A 21,577-nucleotide genomic window follows, 5' to 3' on the forward strand; every position below is an offset into this window, starting at 1 on the left:
TAAAATTTCTGTTGGTCAACTAATTGAATAATTGACTAATCACTTCAGCTGTACACTCCATGTAAAATTGAGTCCAACTTACCGACCATGGCGCTGACCTCCCCTGCCATGAGTACGGGCACTGTTTCGTTGTACAGGTTGACATCTATGATGCCCTTTCGAATCGTCTCACCCACTTTGGCCCCGAGCAGCATTGAGCCCAGTGTCTCAAAGATAGATGCAAGGATGCAGGCCTGTTTCAATGTGACCACGCCGGACCCCACCGCTGTGCCGAAAGAATTGGCCACATCATTGGCGCCCACTGAAAAGGCCAGTATGAAGGCAATGATGAAGCCAAGGATCACCATCCACAGATACGGCGTCAGATCCATCTTGATATGTTTTCACCGAGCAAAAACAAAAAAAACAAGTGGCGAAAAAAACAAAAACAGCTTAAATATTCTTTAAAAAAAGAAGTGCTGCTCTGTGCGCTTTTAGCAAAGGACTTAAGTTAAGTCCACTCCTTTCTTCGTCCCCTGGTTATAAAGAGTTTGAGGGGAGAAGCACAGCCGCTAACTAAGCGTTTGGAGCTCAGTCCAAAGATTGGAGACTAGTGATGGTGGGTGCAGGAAGCATTCCATAGCTTAGTGTGAGACCGTCTGTCTGCGCGATCCTTCACCTGCCAGAGAAACAAGAGAAAAGAGACACAGAAACAGATTAGTGTCATAAGCCATGATTACTCTTTATCAACAGCAGCTACCATCTGACAACACCTCCCTGTGACTTCTTCAGGAAACCTGAAAAGGAGGGGAGGGACCAAGTGAGAGGAGGAGAACTTATGAAGACAACAACACCCCCCCAACACAACAACAACTGATTGATTGATTCAGGATGGATGATGATGATGCAGACTGGGCTTTGATGAAACAGGGAGCAGTGCACTGCTGTGGGGAAAGCTGAGATATCTCACATAGCCACAATAGGACATCACAGTCTGCACTTCAAAGAAATCAAATCAGATCGTTCAGAGGGCCTGCTGTTAGCGCTGAGACTATAAAAAGACCACAGTATCCAGAATGAGATATGAGCAAAGAACCCAACATTAGAGTACACTGTTAACACCTTATCCTCAACACAACAGGGTGGCAGACGTCTCTGCCAGACCTGCTTTCATTTCACAGGTTTTTCCTTTCACACTCTCTCTCTCTCACACACACACACACACACACACACACAGACACACACAGACACACACTTTGACAGGAATATATCATTTAGTGGGTTTCTATATTAGACCACTAAACTATCTCAACCACTATCACATTCATGTCTGACGCAGTGATGCTCTTGACTGATAATAGGCACAATTAGCAAGGATATTAAATGTTTTACATCAAAATTTTGTAGCACTTCCTGAAATGCCTGAAAGCATTGTGATCACGCTAATCTTACTAAAATAGAAATGTGAACCAAGAGACATGCATGGCAAATTGCATTACCTGTCTAATCTTTGCTCTTTCAGCTTCAGCATAAACTGTGCTCGCTGTGTGACCGTCAAAGATACACACGAGTTTTGTAACAAGCTTTGGAGTACAAGTTCAAACTAAATCGAAGGCTTTGCTGCAGTACAAAATAAAAAATAAAAACTCAGTGAATGGATTTAAGTTAAGACTGCAATGCAGTAAGAACATCAGCAGTGATGTTTTACTGCTGCGAGAGGTGGGAACGGTTCACATAACTGCACATTCGGGGCTCAGTTAAGTAAACTAATAATATAGTAGAGAAACTGTAACTCTGTATTTTTTTGCATCTTTTGTAAAATAATGCTTGTGTACAAAAACCTTAACTGCTGTGACATTAGCTATTTAGGAGGTCACCTAAAATATAAAAAATTATTTCAGATTTAAATAACTGTACATTACAACTATTAAGTCCAGTCCGACAATAAGCATGATTCTCCTGTGAATGGGGCAGTGGTGTGGATAACAATTATTATAAGAATATTAAAATACAGAAATGAAACGATCTTTGAACTTGATCTACAGAAAATTATTGCTAACTAGTGAATCGAATAATCGTTTAAGCAAATACAGCAAACAATTTCTTGTTTCAGGTTGAACAATGTGAAGATTTTCTGCTTTTTTTGTGGTTTTATAACATTGAATACCTTTTTGATTTGGACTTGGTTGGACAGGTTGAACAGGCTCAGTAGTGTTTTTAGCGGAGTTGGACTAGGAAATATTTGGTTAAAACAGATCAGTGATGCTGTTTTGCCCTCATTGTTCTCTGTGAAGTTTGCTGGAAGTGATGTAATAGCGTTTTATGTGGAGTGAGTACTGTGCTGGATTTAGTTTAAAAAAATAGCCTTTTAAATGCTACATTGCTTGAAGGAAATAACGGAAGTAACAGGCAAACCAACTAAAAGTGACGTAAAAGTGAAAGTACCAGAAGTGCTGTTGCGAGCGATCAAATTCATGCCGATGTAAAGAGTGGTTCATGTGGATTTCGAAAATAAACTGATAAATATTAAAAGAAACTTAAATTGAGAACAGAATCACTGCTGTTGTAATAAGAGTGCGTGGGCTCTGCACTTGCTGAGCCCATCTGATAGAAAGTCGATCACATCATATCCACTAGAACAACCGGCAAACAGGTTCCCACGTCCCTGTAAAGTTCCACAAGGCTTATTTACAACGCAACAATGACAACATGCTTTAGAAACAGATGGGGCCACCAACACTGAAGCCTCTGGTGGTCCCTAAGAAACCTCTACACCACAAAATGACTTAGTCTGGGTTCTTTCTCCTCTTTTTCTTCTGTCTATGCCACATAATCAAAGTCACGTCATAGGGGTTAATGGCAGCACATTTCCTTCTATGGTTAAGCCAATTGTTAATGGGGAGCATTAAATGTAAACAGCTTTCAGGCCGGACTAGCACATTCCCTCGGCATGAACCGACTGTGTGCTCCTCATCGCGTGGGGGCAGGCAGCTCCTTTCTAAATAGCCTGTGGCAAATTACGGCTCCCTCCTCCTGACCAAGAGCTCCATCTGGAACAGTTAAGGTCACATACTGCTATCCTTTATCCTTTGTTGAACCACAACACCCACATAAAAAGATGATAACAATTTCTGTCTTGATCAGGTCTGCACAAGACCTCCATAAAATCTGAATCTAGTACCTAAAGTGACACTGAACATTTTTAACAATTAAAAATCTTATTTCATTTTCCTCACATTAACTCAACAGAACCCAGGACAGTACTTTTTTTCTTTTTTTTTAAATATAGAGTAAAGGAGAGCTCAGGGGTTCTAAAAAAGAAAATGATGTGATACTTTGTTGATCCCTGAAGGGAAATTCTCTTAACCTGCTTCCCTCCAGAGAGAGATCAGAGCGGGGGTCAGTGCCCCTGGTCTTAAAGATTCAGAGTCTTCAGACAGAGGTTGGGCTGAAAGTCTGAAGTCATGAACTCATGTTCATCAAGACTGCTAATGACAACACTTAAATCCTAGGTAGGATGGTATCTCTATCTGAAGCTCTAAAATTCTATTGATTCCTTAAGTGCTTCATGTCACATATCATTTTCCCTTACAACTAGACTGGTTCATCAGAAACATTAAAATGCTATTTCATCAAGTCTGCACCAGCATGCAGGCATTTTGAGACTTCAAAGTTACCCTAAATATGTTCAACACCTCAATTCACAATATGTTAATTTGAATTGCCTTTTTGTTTGAAAACCTATAACACTTTTACGAAGTGCTGTATAAATAACACATTTTACAGTCATTGTATTGACAGTTGAAGACCTTGAAGGATTAACACAAGACCCTGTGTAAATGTTTAATTCGGGGGGGGGAACACCTCATCCTCAAGGAGACCACACAGTCAAACATGGCCATCCACTAAGCACAACCAGAGACTCCACAGAGGAAACGGTCAAACACGACACCGGAGAAAGCAGAATACACTGTTCCAATGTGTGTAAGTGTGAGGAGGACGAAAGATGAGCATGAGTGTGGGCGTGTACACAAGCGCCAGGCCTTTTTAATCAGGTCTACAATTTTCTAAACAGGGAAACTTAACATGACAGCTGCAGCTGACACTTGGTCCATTTCTTAAGACCTCGTCCTGCTGTGCAACACATGAGCACCAGCTCATATGCCGCCACTCCCAGTTGTGCAGATAAAAACAATTTTCTCCAGGGCGAAGTAGTCTGGTGGTAACCTGTGGAGTCCTCTCCTTGACTGCTGTGCTACAGAGGAGATTCAAACTGTTCCTTAGTACTATAAACATGTAAAACAGTCAACTAGTCTAAGGGGAATAATAAAAAACAATGTGTTTTTGCTTTAATAGCCTTTGTCAGGGTTACAGGATATACTCAGTATATAAAGTGAAACTGTGTGAGACTGCCTCAGGGCCCAGAGACCAATCAGACAGCTCTATGTAGACATGTCGACCTTCACCCTAATAACCTGTGAAATGTTTATTTTTATTGTTTTCTTTGTAGAGGAAATTAATAGAGAGGTGAAGTCCCTCCCCTTCCGGTGGACCCTATGAGACCTTATTTCTGAAAAAAAATGGACGGTAGAGAATTTTTGATCCCTGTTGAACATACGTTTGTGAATTTAAAAGATAATTTCGCATGTCAGGAAAGTCAGTTTGTCGTAGTACCACTTAGTTTTGTGTGAAATCGCTCAGTGAACTACTTATCTCGTCTCGCAAAATATACATCACCTTGCTAGCTGCTCAGCTTGCTCACTAGCTAGCTAGCTAACTTAGCCTACGTTCCACAACACGTGATGTTATCTTACCTGATTTGTTTTATCCAGCGTCTACCATATTACTTCCCTGTATGAAACACACAGGCATCGTTGCTTCAGCGAGACGTCACCTATGTGACATTGGGGTGAGTAGTCTAAGAGTAGTCTTTCTAATTATGTATTTTCAGAGTCTTCACTTCAGTTTTACGACAAACTCCCAACTTTCTTGACTTGCAAAATTATCTTTTAAATTGACACACATCTACTTCTTTTAGTAAGCTTTCCGGTTACAAAATTAATGAAGGCAAATCTGCTATTCTTTTCCTTAAGCATTCTGAAAGAGTAAATCCCCCCGGTTCAAACACCATTCAAAATAGTTAGAGATAGCTTCATTTATCTTGGTATTAGAATTACCCCTAAAATTGACGATTTAGTAGAGGCAAATTATACTCCAGTAATAGAGTCGGTTTCTGAATCTATTAATAGATGGTCCATGTTACCAATTTCCATGATAGGGCGTATCAATATACTTAAAATGAATGTTCTTCAGAAATTTCTCTAACTCTTTCATTCCATTCCTCTTGGTCCTCCTACTCATTTTTTTCCAAAGATGAAAAGCATGTTCTGTAATTTCATTTGGAACAACAGACGGGCTAGACTTCGCTTATCTTTGCTAGATCTCCCCTATGATAGAGGAGGCTTGAAACTCCCAAACCTCCAATGGTCTTATTGGGCTGCCCAACTTACTACTGCCTCTTGTTGGTTCTCACAAGAAACGCCACGTTCCTGGATGAGTTTGGAAAGAAGCATGACATCCCCTCTACCACTCAATTCATATTTATAGTCAGCTAACTTAAAAGGATTAAAGACATTAACACATAATCCCTTTGTTAAAAACTTACCAAACTATGGTATGGTATGAGGTTCATAAACATACTGGGGAGTTACCGGTGTTATCTCAATTTACACCAATCATACCATACCATAACAGCGCTTTTACACCTGGCAAACATGATATGGGCTTCAAAATTTGGGTAAACAAAGGCCTAAGTAAAATTGCTGATTTATTTAACAATAACATTCTCATGTCATTTGAAGATTTGAGGCAAAAGTATGACATCCTACCACAACATTTTTTTTAAATACCTGCAGATAAGCTATATATTTAAGATACAGAAATCTTTATCTCTACCTACTCGTAGCTGTATAGAAGAAATAGCAACAAATCAACACCCTAAGAGGGGATTGACGTCAAGTTTTTATGCAATAATCATGGATGGATCAAAGGTTTCCTCAGAGAGTAAGAGATTGGCATGGTGGAGGATTTAAACTCTGCAATCTCAACTGTGGAATGGCAGAAGATTTGCTTAAAATCTCAAACGCAAACAATAAATACCCATTTTAAATGATTTCAGTATTAAGTTGATAATGAGAACATATGTAACACCAACTCAGCTAAATAAATTCAGCCCCAATAATCCAGACAAGTGCTACAAATGTGGTAGAAAGGGCACATTATATCACTGCCTATGGGACTGCCCACAAATCCAGGCTTTATGGAGGGAAGTAATGGATATGATTTTGCATCACAGGTATAAAGCTATTATTGGACGCCAAACTGTGTATCTTTGGCATTTTTCCCGTAAATCATAATCTCAGCAAGGCAAATAAATCTATGACTACTTTCTGCATCTTACAAGCTAAATATACCATAGCCAAATCTTGGAAATCCACTATCAAACCAAGTGTTAATGTCTGGCTTGCAGGACTGTCAGACTGTCTTGCACTGGAAAAACTCACTTTTACGTTAAAGGGTAAATATCTCGTCTTTGACAATATGTGGAGATCCTTTATGGTGTTCTTAGAGGGGAGGAAAGCATTGGAGGCATGCTCTCCGTGTGTGTCAACCATCAACAAATGAGTATTGCTATGTATTTAGTATGCGTCCGTTTGTCTTTGCTTAATTTTATTTGAAGTGCTTTTCTCTTCGGGATAACGTGGGTATAAGTTAACATTTGGACCACCGGTGATTCTTAAGGATGACTTATGCTGACTTACTGTGCCAAATATTGCATGTTACAGCCCTGTCATGTTTATTTTATTGAAGATGAGCCTTACTGTGACAGTTCTGATTTGCACCTGTATTTTTTGTTGTAGTGTGATTATTTTCTGAAAATTAATAAACACACTTGTTGGAAAAATTGACAAACATCATATGTTTAATTTATTGCTCAATTCAAACAAGATCAAACAATTATTTGTTTCTCCCCGTTCACTACCGTACATATTCTCTGCCGAAATGAGGTCACGGTGGTGTGACACAGTGTCAGCAAAAAGCTGGTACTCCGTGAGGAATCCTCCAAAACGCATGTCTGCGGCTCTCAACATCTGGTGTGTTAGCAGCGAGATTTAAAAACACATTGATATGTCTACTGCACAGTGTGAATGTGGAAAACACAGCCTGCGAACGTTTGTACATTCTCACAGATGAAGAGGTATAGGACTTTATGTCCTTAAATAGCAAATCCTGCCATGAGTTACTACATACAGCAACCATTCATGGAGAACACAGTATGCACCAGGACTCGGTTTCACATTTTTTTCTGCTGCAAGCAAAACAGAGCTCATATGAAATGGATTTCTTGCCAATACATCGGCTATATGATCATCAGTATGTTAGGAGTTCTCACCATCTAACTCCTCATTTCCACCGGTTGCGGAACGGCTGCGGACCAGCTCCGCTGCGGAACGGCTCCGTGCTCTGCCGTCCGTCAATACCCACTAGGTCCGGATTTGTTGCGGTACGGCTGCGGCCATGACTGACAGCTGAAGTCACAAGGACCCACTAGATCTCGCAAATTCACGTAGAATAGAACCACAAAACCAACAACAGTTTGTTTCCATCCAGAGGAGTAGAGGGAAAACAACGCTGTGCTGTGTTTTCAAGGTGTAGTGCAGGGAAATATTATGCACCGTGAGCACTGTGCTGATGTTTATTTTGTTTCTGTGCTCAACTTCCTGTCCCGCACAATCTGAATTGTGCTGAATTGCTGCGGAGCTCTCCGGCGTCCGGCAAAAATAGAAGCTCTGCGTATCTGCTCCGGACGGCTGTCGGAATGCAGCCGTTCCGCAGTCAGTGGAAATACACACATTGACTTTAATAGAAAACTATTGACTCCGCCGCTGTTCCGCAGCCGGTGGAAATTGGGGGTGAGGCTACACAAGCTGTGTGACTTGTGAGCATCCACATGGCTCCAATGAACATTATTCATTGGGACCTTGAAACTTGAAAGAGTTTAAGCCTTTTGAAAGCAAAATATTAGAAACGATTTTTTGTTTGTAACATAAAATGTTATGAAACCTGTATGAAGGTTATCTTTTCTCATTACCAATAACAGTCTACTTAAAAAAACTTGACAGTAGCAAAGATATTAAATGTTATGTCATATCCACCACTTAGTTTTGAAATATACCTTCAGGGATCGTTACACACAAAAATATAATTTGGTAACATCTGCTCAGTCAGGGTTGCCATTAAGAAAACAAACAGTTCTATAACACAGATTCACCGGCAGTTATCATAATGGCTTTTTGCTACCTGAGAATATACAACACGATAATGTTGCCGTTTTGCTGGTCATGGGAGATGCTGAAAAATAATCAGAAGATAAAACTGTAAAATGAATTCAATTTGAAAAACTGGCAGCAATGGTTACTTTACCAAAGGGAAGGAATGACTGTTCTGCTCAATAAAATTCAGGAGAGATGTTTGAGATAATGTGAAGGAAACTCACAGGTAGGGCTGAACGATTTTTGAAAATAATCTAATTGCGATTTTTTTCAAAAATATTGTGATTGCGATTCAATATGCAATTGTTTTTTAAGCTCTGTCTTCTGTATTATTCAACAAAGACAAGCAATAAATCATTGTATAGTATGAACAACACAAGATTAGATAGATTAAACAAACTGTTCTTTCCTGGAGGTCAGGCCTGTATGTGATGATGACATTAGGTGATGCATGAATTTATATGAATGACATCTTTTGTTTAACTACTTCAATCACAGTAGTATATTGAGCACTGATCGCCTGGTGTAAACATTCATATGAAAGTCAGAAACAAATCATACAAACTAAAGTGCAGGTTGCAGAAATATAAAAACAAATATGTGGCTTTACCACACTTAGTAGTATTTAGATTATTTAGTTGATTGCACATTTTAAATACTGTCTTTGAACTAGACAGTTAAGTAAAAAAAAAAAAAAAATGAAACGGTGTATTTTTTTTTGTTGCGTGCCGTGTGCATGACAGCGTCACAACGTTGCACTCTCACAGAGAGGCTATCGTTACGTTAATAGTAGCATGTTGCTGGTGTTCTTGCCGTGGGATAAACTGTACTAATAAAACTGTTGAAACAATGCAGCCACGCTGCTGTGAAAGCGCCCCGAACGGCATTTATCAGAGTCTGGTTGTTACCCCTCTCCTCCACTCCATAGATTTATAACGGAGCTAGCTAACTGGAGCTAACCGCTAATCAGAGCTAATCGTTGCTAACCGAGCCTTCAGTTCTGCGTGCCTGTAACTGGAATCGAGCCCGAATAAAACCCTTCCTTTTATTAAAATGGCTGTAAAAGTTTTAAACTACAACTAAAAGTTGTTTGAATGACAGAAATCTGCTCACGGTACGGCGTAGCGTTAGCGTGCAAAGTTGATGCTTTATCTGCAGAGTGCAGACTGATTTGCTCTAGCGAGTCACGTGACCAAATCGCAGCCTTTGCGATTAGGAAATCGCATTTTAACATATCGCGATATAATTGCAAATGCAATTAATCGTTCAGCCCTACTCACAGGAGGACAAAGTATGTCTTCAATAGTTGATGTGTAGTGGTCATTTAGACATGCACATATTTCATGACAACTCTAACTTTACGGTTAATTAAAAAATGTCGAATACACAAGCCCTGCTCATATTTATAAAGATGATGGACCCACTGTTTTTTCCTTTTTACGAGGGGCGGCAGCTGTGGTTAATTTGACTTCATCTGTCTGGAGAATTCTGGATCACAGCAGGACTATTGTGTGTTAAAAAAATCAACCAGATAAAAGTTCAGCTGTCATAACGAGTTGAAACGATCAAAACACACAGCTTCCTTTTTCAGCTCAGGTGAATCTTTAAGAACGTTCTGCACAAAGTGTGTCACGGCCGCTGTCCAAGGTGCTGAACTGAGACCACCAGGGATCTGGGAGCTGTTCGATGTGATTGTTGTTCTTTATGACCAGGAGATATCCATGGTTTTATTTGATGTAAAAAGCATATCTATCAATATTTAAGTGGGCATACCATGGATTATAGTGCCCAAGTGATTTATAGACATTTATGACTGGACTTATGACTGGATTTTAATTGACAACTTATGATATTGTTTGGTGGTGTTGTTGGAAAGCAAATACTGTAACAGTCTTTTTGAATACTCTATATCCCGTTATTATCACCATTTTTTTTTTTTTTACTGCAATCGAGTAATAGTAAGTTATATAGTAAGTTAGTAAATTCTAATTTTTGCTCAGTAGGTAGAGCAAGTGGCCCACTAATCATTGCTGGTTCAATTCCCTGCTCCTTCTGTCTACCTATCAAAGTGTACTTGAGCTAGTCAATGCAGACCCTGGGATTGCTCCCAATGGGCAGGCCAGAACCTTGCCATTGCAGTGGTTTGTGAGGCTAACTGTAGTGCCATGTGTCGGCTATGGTAGGAAAGCCATATATACCATTTAAGTGCAGTCCTTTTACAATTTACCATCTCATACTCAGTTTGAAATAAACTGCTGTTCCTTCTAAAAAAGCTACCCTAAATAAAAACACTTAAAAAGTGACATCCTCTGTTAGGCAACATGCTCTTGAGGATTATTTCTCACAGACACATTTTCTTCCTGTGGGTGCCAGGTGGCAAAACAGTACACACATAATGAGGGCACTGACACAAAAAACACAACATGGGGAAACAAGACTAAATTAGGTCTTCAAGCTATCTATGCTGGAATATTTAATGAGGATATCTAGAGGACACCACGATTTTAAAAGGGAAGTTGTACAATACCTGTGGAGAATATTGGCATTGTTTTGACAATTAACTGAAGAGAATATCCAGCTATATCACAACCTGAGCAGAGCATTTTACCTGTTACAGCATTGACCTCTAGATACATTTGTTGTGTTGTGTGCCATGACTGTAAAGACTGTGATCACTTCTCTAATTGTTTGCCGTCGCTGCTGTACAGTGCTCATTAATCTGCCTGAGATGCCACTGCACCACAGCCTCAGCTGGTGCAAAACACTGTGTCACGAGCTACAATCTGCATTGACACGCGGCTGCACTACACACGCACCGATTCAAACACTCCCATCCTCCTCTCATCAACTAACCCTTCCTCTGTAGGCACATGCTAAAAGGACCTGAGCTAAAAACATACATGCAGCATCAGAGGATGACTCACAGCAGCATCATATCTAGTGCTGGCTAATTGTTACACCTGAAGCATACACAACTGCAGTCTGTGCCTCCAAGGACACAGGATGCTCCCATCTACCAGATGTCTTATGAAGTTAAAGTAAAAAACAAGAGCTATGGTTAAGACAAAAAACAGAGACAAACGGACAAGTAGGCCTGGAAATCAACTCCACTCACCTTCATGTCTCCTCACATCAGTGAAGGGTGTAAGTAGTGGAGATGAATGAATGTCAACGACAAAAAGAGAGTATTGGGGAGAGAAACACTGAGAAATCATAGGCTGAAAAAGAAAAAAAATTGGCAGAGAATAGAACCGGGGGCTAAGCACGTAATATGACGGGAAATAAAATTATGAGGAGAGAGTGGAATAGAACAGCTGATAACAAGAGGAGAGGAGGAGTGAAAGGAAGGAGAGAAGGCTTAGTGACAAATCAGCAGGTTGTGGTGGTGTTGCAGGAGAGAGAAGAACGGAGCGAGCTAACAAGAGAGAGTAACAGGGAGAGAGCAGCGCAGCCAGCTGAGTCTAGACTGCCTCTTAAAAAGGACAGTATCCGCATTCACAGCACACCCCAGCCAATGATGAATATCTGAGAGACTGAGGTGTACCGCTGACTGGCTGTCTGTGTGCCAAGAGGATGTTCAGATGGAGAGGAGGCAGCCAATGACAGCCAAGAAGGATAACTAATGAGGGGGAGATGAGAGGGAGAGGAGGTGAAGCTGTGCGTGGATGTGTTGTTCAGCCGGAGAAAAGCATGCAGACGGATCAAGGGCATTCGGAGCACTAGCATTCCCTTGGTTACTCTGGTCAATATAATACGCACATTTTGTCACCTGAATACTGATACACATGTTTAGAAGGAAAGCAACAGCGTGAGCTAGGAGTTACACAATCATCTATGATGCTCGTTACTGCATATGACGAAATGAGCCAGCCACTTTGGGCCATTTTTCTTGGTAACACAGAGGGCTGTCACACAAGAGCACACAGTATCTCAACACTGTTACTTGGCTACGATCCACCCATCACTTTCTCTGCCTGCCTTTCTTTCTCTGCCACAATTGTCCCTTTTAAGGACATGCTGAACAGTGTGTCTTTATGTGACTTGGTTTGAGCAGGCAGAGACAGCGGCTTGTCGACACAATGAAGAGTGCGGAGCAGATTCACTGCAGGCTCAGAGCAGAGCCCATGTCTCTTCAGCAGTTCCTTAACACACACTAATAATACTTCAAGAAGTATGGCAAGAAATATCCTACACACAGACTACCTCAGACATATTAACAGACCTTTCTAGTGAACTAGTCTATGAAAGATAAGGCAGGCAACTGAGTTTAAGCCTTTTGCTCTAAACTCTGATTGCAGCACAATACTCTGGGCTTTTTAAATAGCTATGGCATCTTTATAGATGTTTTTTAAACTTTGGAAAATTTTTACCAGAGTACCGCTGTTTGGCTCAACCACAAACTACCCGCCTCACACAAAATATTCAATGCTTACAGTTTCTCGCTTGACCTACACACAATCTTTGTACTGTTAAAACCATATACTTAAACACTCATTACTCACATACACCATTGAAGCTTAGGCAATGTCTGGTGTCTCTGGGCAGTTCAGGTCCTGTTCCCTTCGCTGTCACATACTGTGAAAGGACTAGAATAGGGCCGATAAATTCATTTGTCCAATACTGTGTCAGAGGTCTGATCTTGTGTTTGTTTGAATTCCTGTGGCTTTCTGCTCTATCGTCTCTCACTCATTCTCTCCCTTTCTGTCCCCCAACTGGCCCTGCCTGCTAAAAAGCCTATCTGCGTCAGCTGCACCTGCTGCCTCTGACTCTTTGCTTCGCAGCAGGGAGGCGCTGTCTCTTAGAACCAAAACACACATACACACACACGTTCTGTACAGTGTTGAGATCAGTCAGCCTCCATGAGCAGGAGGGGGGTCGATAAGAATGACAACAGCATGCATGACTGCGAAGAACATGTAGCTCTCAACACAGTCTTCAAAGACTCCTGACATGCAAACATTTCCATAAATCCTCTCGCTCATTCCATTTTCTCACAACCACCGTGGGTCTGCATTGCAGTACTAAGTCCTGTTGTCATAAACAAGTAACTCTGGTAATCCTTCAGATTGCTTCTGATGGCCATTACAACCACACAAGTAATCTGTATAAAAAAAATAAAATAAAAAAAAACTAATGTGGGCATGCAGATAAATCAATCATCATCATAGTTGTCTTAGTACACTTCTTTGGCTAATTTACCCTGATAGAGGTGAGCTATCATCACCCTACTGTCTCCTCGACATCACTTAAGTCCCAAGGCAGCAGTGAAACATATCAGTCTATAGCACAATCCCTCATTTGAAAAAAAAAAAAAGAAAGAAAAAAAAAAGAATCGCCTACATGCTTTATGAATATTTATTTTCCCTTCATACTTTATTTAGGTTTAACACAAGAACTGACAGCATGTGGGGACTTTATTAGTTTAACATGTAAGTTGTGTTATGTGAACTAATGCTTTTATTGTATGAATGCTGATTCAACAGCATTCACAGTATTGTTATTCTTTTCTTTACTATTGTTATTCTGCTTCTTCTTCCGTAGGTTTTTTGGTCTTCAACTACTTCAGCATACTTTCAGCTTGAAAAACAATTCAAATATCAAAATGCTCAGCTCTTTCAGCACATTATGGGACTTTAAAAACTTATCACAAAATATTCAGCTATTGAAATTGTATTTTACAGTTTGAGATCTTTTACATTTTTTTGTAAAAAAAGCTGTTAAAGTTTAGTGTTCATGTCAGGCATTTTTATCGATTATAATGGGTGTGTATTGCGTGACTTACAGTGGGTGATGTCATCGCTAGAGCACGGAGCCTTGAAAAAGTAAGATTAGTCTCTTCTCTATAACTTGCTCTCACGCCCACAATTTTTACTTGTCATAGACAATTTATACATTAAAACGTAGGTATTCTTGTCTTCTTTCAGCTAACGTGCTCACGTAAGCTATAGGATTTATAGTTTTTGACGGTCAGTAAATCGCTCATTGACCATAATGTTATTTATCCTCATTCTCTCTTATTATTCTCTTAGTATTTTGAAACTGCGATTTCAGACTCATGTTTTATTTTTATCTAGACAAATTGTATACACCAATACGTTCGCAAAGGCCTTGTGGTGCTCATGAGGTAATTTCACTGATGCCACCTATAGTTTAGGTTGTCTGAGCCTTCCAGCTTTTCTAGCAATGTATTTCAGCTCTTAGCTTATTAATGCAGTTCAGCTTCCAATTGACAATTTTACATTTCATCTTTTTGAAAAAGTTTTTTTTTTCTTTTTTCCCGCAGTGCAATGCAATTGAAAGTTTTTTTCATATTTCTGCATTTTCAACAATGTTTCTCACAGCATTTGTAAGTCTTTCATACATGCATACATAATTTCAGTTATAAAATAAATTCAGACCTCACAATGTTCTAAATCGTTTGGCATTTTTAAGCCAACAATTCAGTTTAGTGTCAGCTTTTCAAAAAACTTTTTTTTTATTATACATTGGTCTTATTCAAGTTTTTAATGAAATTCATGTTGATTAAAACCATTCATACTTTTCCAACTATCCTCACTACTTCAACTTCTTCTTATGGATTTAAGCTATTAATCCAGTTTAGCTTTAGCAATTTAGCTATTCAGCATTTGCACGCATTTTCTGCAGGAAATGCATTTTCTAGTGTAGAATTCAAATTCATGAAGAACATCCTAGTATTGTAAACGCGCTGTTGATGATTAAATAGATTCATCAATGAGTTTTGTGTCATCGGCACTCTCACACCACTGGCGGTAATGATAAAGGGCCAATACTCATAAATCTCTTTGAGTTAACCATCTACATTGAGTAAACTATCTACATCAATTTAAACACTGCCATTCTACAAGGCTGTATACTGGGAATTCACAGTGCTGTCTGTGATGTGAAACACTTCGCCAGTAGATCTTCATTAATATGGTGGTTGGCGAGCCACCTTCTTCAATCCAGTTTTAAGGGATGACAAAAATCTGAGAAATGTCAAGTCTCACACTCCATAGACTGAACACGTATCTGAGCTTTCAGCAACACTAAAGCAGGCTGTGTTACAACAGCAAACAATCGAGCCCCCCCCTCTGGTTTTCAGTGTTGAGTAAGCCTCATGTTTAAATACTCTTTTAAGGTCAGCTCTCTCTGGTTTCAGTGGAGGCTGTACATGGGTTTGACTCCCTCACCCTGAAATGGCAAAGTGGCTGAAGTGACTCCTCCGTGCTTGAGTGTCTGTACAACTGTTTTGAGACACACTGTGCTGATCCTTACACTGCGTCTTGTTTATATGAAGTGTATGTAATGTGTGTATGAAGCATACACAGACATTACAGACTGAACATTTAAAAAGACATGAAAGTGCATATGATTTGAAGAAGCTCTTTTTTCTTCTACGTAATAAATCTGGGATTTGAAAGTATTCTTTAGAAAGGTTAGAGTGCGCACACACACAGATACACACGCACACACAATGCATAAAACCACTAAGGCTAAAATAGCAGCAACACAAAGGATGCAGTGCCCAAAATAAAGCTTTTAGGCCAGTAGAAACTATTAGTCACCTCTGAGAATAAACCATGCTCACAACGGGGATCCTAATTGACCAATCAAAATGTGCCTCAAACATGAATGCAGAGCCAACTACTTTATTACCAACAGTAAGGGAGCCTGTTCTGTTGGCTAGCCTTCACATCATAGGACTACTGACACAATTAGGCTTGGTACATACCAACAGTAGGGGCTTTTTGTGGTTGAAATCCGGCTTTCTTCTCTTTCTTCCATCTGCCTTCATGCTCCTGAGTGTAGGAGTCATCTTACCCTTGACCCTCTCTCTGTTTTCCTCACCCCCCTCCCACACACAGCTTTAGCCAGACAGTTCCAGTTCTCTTCCACGAATCAGCATTAGGTGCCCAATAGCAAAGCCTGTCCCTTTAACCCCTGTGCTTCCTCCTCAGCTTACCCTTACCAAATATTTAAGTGTTTTAGTGTGTAACCCTGAACTGTCATTTCATAAACATAGTTTAAAACAGCCGTTTAAACACCTACCTCCTGGAGACACCATCATTGTAAGGTTTCAGTTGGGTTTATAAAAAGTATTCATCCCCTTTTCATTGAACATAATATTGAATCAAAGTAGATTTCATGTCTTTTGACACCAATTTACAGAAAATGGCCCGGATAGAAAGTGATCTAAATCAGTTAAATATAAAATACATTTCCAGGTCCTCCATAGTGTACTTTTTTTTTTTTTATGACTCTGAGAAAGTTCTACATAACGCTAGCGTGCTAAAGGCCGAACAGCAGGTGGTACAGGGTTAAGGAAATAGACACATAAACAGAGTTTAAAGTTTCTGCATTGGTGTGGATATGGGCTTACTAATTTATGTCACAGTATTAAGTGTCTGTGGACAGACTTCAGGAAAAAAAAGGGAACAATTCAGCAGGAAGTGAAAAAAAGCTGATGCACCAACTGTGGATATATACTACAATATAGTATAGTATGCTAATGCTGTTTGTTTCTATTAACTCTGTGAGTACAGGTAGTATGACGGACATTTGTGATCTTGGATGGCTGTGTCCCCACATGTGAGGTTAAGAAATGAGGAGAGAGAGAGAGAGAGAGAGAGAGAGAGAGAGAGAGAGAGAGACCACTAGATCCTCCTAAGCTGGATCTAGTGGCCTGTGCTCTCCTGCTCTTAATCCTGGCTTCCAGCACATGACCCAGCTAACAGCAAACTATGGAGTGCTTTGATTAGACCTGCTGCTGTGCGCACGTAGTGGGAGTCGTGGCGGCGGTGGGGGGACATGGGGTCCATTGCTCTGCCACCACATTGCAGGAATGCCAGGCCTCTGTACTGACACATACCTATGCACACCAGGGTTTTTCCTTGGACAGATTTGGACTTCAGACGGCAGTAAGTATGATCGGTCCGTGTACAGTATAGGCAATGAGTCTATGTTACCTTATTTGACAGAAATCTAAGCATTTTCCTATTAGTTCTGACAATTTGATAAACAAAAATGTATATTATGCTTGAGTAAATAAAACCCCAATTAACAAAACTGGTTAAAAAAAATAATACTAACATTTAAATAAATCACAGGGCACCAAAAATTCCTCTATGCAGAAAAAAACCCTGCACACACACACTGTATTAGCCACTTGTTTAATCTAAGCGTACACAGCCTACACGCAGCAAAAGAAAAGACACGAGGCTGGCTGGAAGTCAGTGAGTCGCGGATTACCCACAACACTGTTATTCTAAGAGCAATGCTGAAAAATGTGCTGCTAGTATTAGCCGCGGCTAATAGGCCGCAGAATGAGCTGCAATAATGGCACTTGGAGCAGTCACAACAGGGAGGGGGAATTTCACGACGACTTCAGCAGTAGGCCTTAATCTCATAAAAAAAAGGGGTCTCGCAACGTAGACAGGTTTTTTTTTTTAAGTTTATGAACTAAAAGTAAAAAACTATTTCAAGACTTATTTTTACGTTTGCAATTGATAGAAAAACAACCCCTAAAAAACAGCTTGGCATTGAAAGTCATCCTGAATAGTGTCTATATTACAAAGTATCAAAACTGTCAACAAAAAAAAGTTTACACAAAGTTTGTGGTCAGATTTCCTGATTTAAATTCTATTTTTGTTTATTTTATACTATATTAACTGAAAGTTGAAGTGTATCTTCAAAGTAAAAGCAGTGTTTTAAAGGAACAAATAAACTATAAACTGGGAACTATATTCTCAAAAAGGCGAAGCATTGCTACTCTCTGCTCGGCGTTTCTCAGGTGCTGCAAGCATATCACTCCGCCCAAGTAGCAGAAGTAGCAGTGCTTCGCCTTCTGAGAATATAGTTCCCAGTTTATATACGGTTAGAAGATGGCTGTGTCTCATGTGACCTTGTTATTTGTACACGCTGTGACTATACAAATCACAACATGTAAATAGGAACATGTTGGCGTTATTTTGTCACTTATTCGGAGCAGGAGGCTAGTTGGAACTGATTACGTTCAGGATCCGTGCTAGGCTAAGCTACCGATGGAGCCGTCGGACAGAGTTACATCACGCACGGATATGAGAAGGGTATGTATGGACTTATCTAACTCTGGGGGTTGCGGTGAATAAGCTAAAGTCCCAATAAGTCGGCGTGTTCCTTTAATAACTGTGCTGAAACAAACTGATATTGGCACCAGTATCAAAAGTTTCAACGATGTGTGGCCCTGTTCAATACACATTTACCACTCAATATTGTAGAATTAACAACAACGTCTGCTGTACTCTTACAATATCATGAAATAGGGAGGGAAATAAAGCTGGTCAGATTTGAAAACAATACTGTAGAGAGTAAACTGTTGGGGAATGCAGCACAGCAGGTCTTCAATGTGGGAGATGAACTGTATGTTGTATTCCGTCTAGGGAAGATATGTCTGGCCCTGACGATGTTTGCACAACAATCCTTAAGCAAAAGTGATGAAGGGAAACCACAGAATATTTCAACACAAATATGACAACTAGTGACAATCTTACACATTTAATGATCTCTGACCAGATATGGGATTTGGCAGAGAACCCAGATTTAACATCAAGATTTTTAAGCCATTGAGGATATTGTGTTGTGCATCTGCCGGATACATTCTCGCCAAGAGATTTCTGAACCACAAAAACTGAACAGTCCACAGGCAGGTTCTGATAGTTAACAAATCTGTGTACCAACAAAATCACAATACTGAATTGTCAACAGAATACAAATATTGTCTGGCAGGAGGGTTAGATCCATGCTGCTACAACTGCTACTTCTGAAGCATGAATGAGTTAATCTTAAAATGGCTCAGTACACACTGTGTGACCAGTGTTATGTGGTTTGCCAGTAGTCACACACACACACGTTTGCAAACCATATTTTTTATATATATATATATATAAAAAACAAATAAAAATAAACTCCACTAAGGGAGAGATTTGTTTGGGTACAGCATCGTTTGAGGTTGTGTATGGCATGTGGTACTTTCTCTGTGTCTTAGTGCTGTCACAGCATGCTTGAAGCTGAAGAAAACTCATTGTGACGAGTGGTCTGCTGGTGTTCCGGTGATGGAGGGTAAATGGGGCTGAGGGAGGGTTTACCTGGGTCACCTCTAATCAAAATAATTTCCTTGAGAATTTTCCACCCATCGCCTCAAATCAGAACACGGTCTTGCCCCACCAGTAGGGGGCACAACATAGCTCAAATCCTCTCATTTTTCTCATGTGCCACTAGAATTTTAAATACACAGAATTTGCTATAAATGCCAAAGTCTTTGAAGTCTAAACACTCCATGTACAGCATTTACTACAGCAAGAAGTTCACGCTGTCTCTTTTTGTTTGTATTGTGCCTCCTGGAAGCTGTAGGCTGCAGTTGATTTCATTGAAAACTTGCGAGATAAACAGCAGCCTCTATTAAAGTAATACACCATTTTAAATATACTACGTCTATTATAATCTTCCCTGGACATGACTTTATAAAGATCCAGTCATTGCTGCTGTATAAAAAACAATTACAAGTTCAATTACAGCAGAACTGAATGTGAAGAAATCACTTGGTTTCAATAAAAGCAGGCAGTGGTTTGGGGCTGAGGACCTCCATGAATTCAGTCAGCTAAGCTGTTTTTCCATTGCATGGTACGGCTCGACTCAACCTTTTTTGGTTTTCCATTGACAAAAGTTCTGGATAGTACCTGGTACCTTTTTTGGTACTAACTTGGTCGAGGCTTCAAGCAAGCTGAGGCGATACGAGAAGGTGGAGTTAAAACACTGCAGACCACTGATTGGCCAGAGAGAATCATCACTAGCACATGGCAAGCTACCGTCAATAGCGACCAACTTTTTTTTAACACTCAACCTAGATTTTTTTTTTTTTTTTATAAATAGCAGCCAGCAAAACTATGCCGTACACTAGACGAAGAGCAGACGATACTCCGTTTGGGCACCGATAAAAGGATTGAGCGAGTGTCGCGTTGCAGATTATTCCTGCTTGTCACTACAGTTGTATATAGTTTTTTTTTCCCCCGATACCGGTGCCAGTGATACATGTCCTTAAACTAAACGGTGCCTGAACCGATACTTAAAAAAAAAAGGAAGAGCACAAAACAACAGTCTGTGACATTAAAGAATGGCTTGTTTATTGTTAAGGCCATATGGTCAAATTTAAATGATTTCTTTAAAATGGCAGGGCAGACTTAAAACAATGTACTAAAATAATATACTTGCAAGTTTAAGGCCGTAGACCTCTCTCCCTCTGTCTCTTTAGAGCGTGCAGGAGGAAGGACATGACGCAGATTACACCGCAGCCAGGTAGCCGGTTTGTTATCTGGTCATAAACAACCAAGTCAAAGACACTGTTAATAACGCATGCTCCTACAAATTGCAAATTTCAATACAAAAAATGTATTAAAAAATAGTTCAGCCTTAGCCTTATTTTGCAAGCCACAGCAGAAGTTTATAAGTAAAAGAAAAGATTGTGTTGACAAGTATGTTGATTGCAGTTCAGACTGAAGCTGGGTAAGCCTTCTCAGCAGTACTGGGGGGGGGGGTCAGTTACTGTAGAGCCATAGGTACTGGAATGTGTGAAACATTATGAAGATGTCATCACATGCTCAGTGTAGGGAACCCTAGATATTTTCAACGATATTTAATCCTTGTCTTCCATAGTTAACTGGCCTGACAAGCATCTTTGCTCCAGGACTAGACCCGTTTATAACCCTTGGGCAAACATTGTGCACACTCCACTGTGTGCAGTGTTTTCCTAAGGGTTTCTTGTAGTACAGAAGTATTTTTTTGGTGCCAGTGCATTTTCCAGGCTTCGTTCCAATATTTTGCTCAGTTTTTAGTTTGGACTACCAGAGATCTAAAGCGGATGAATTATACAATTTACCATTATTAAAAAGGAGTGCAACAAGACCTTTATTAGACCACTAATCATGTCCTCTACTCAGTTTGAATACCCTGATTAACTCCCCTTAAAAAAATAAGTAGCCTTCTAATTCTGTGTTAGGCAGTCTCAGCTTGTTAAAAGTGTAATGACATGATTCAGTACAGTCATGTGTGATCACGTTAGTATTTCCTCAACACTGTACTGTTAAATGTCTCATAGGTAAAACCAAAGACCTAATTTACTTAAAGGGGCTGTATTCAATATTCAGAAGGAAAAAAAAGTGGTTTGGGATTGCCTCCACACAGCTTTCCAAAACCGTTTGCCAACCTGTCAAATACCGACGCTTTGTCACGGC

The 21,577-nt window shown here is 40.0% G+C and overlaps 1 protein-coding gene across 3 annotated transcripts in view; it reads right to left on the reverse strand.

Moving 5' to 3' along the window:
- slc20a2 (solute carrier family 20 member 2) overlaps positions 1-21,577 on the reverse strand; it is a 53,055-nt gene that overhangs the window by 19,465 nt on the left and 12,013 nt on the right. For all 3 annotated transcript variants that reach the window (XM_078251196.1, XM_078251194.1, XM_078251195.1), the window contains exon 2: positions 83-658. In XM_078251196.1, the coding sequence (XP_078107322.1) occupies positions 83-371 (289 nt within the window). In that variant the 5' untranslated portion in view covers positions 372-658. The remainder of the gene's footprint in view (positions 1-82; positions 659-21,577) is intronic.

Source organism: Sander vitreus, chromosome 5, assembly GCF_031162955.1.
Source record: "Sander vitreus isolate 19-12246 chromosome 5, sanVit1, whole genome shotgun sequence".
NCBI lineage: Eukaryota > Metazoa > Chordata > Actinopteri > Perciformes > Percidae > Sander > Sander vitreus.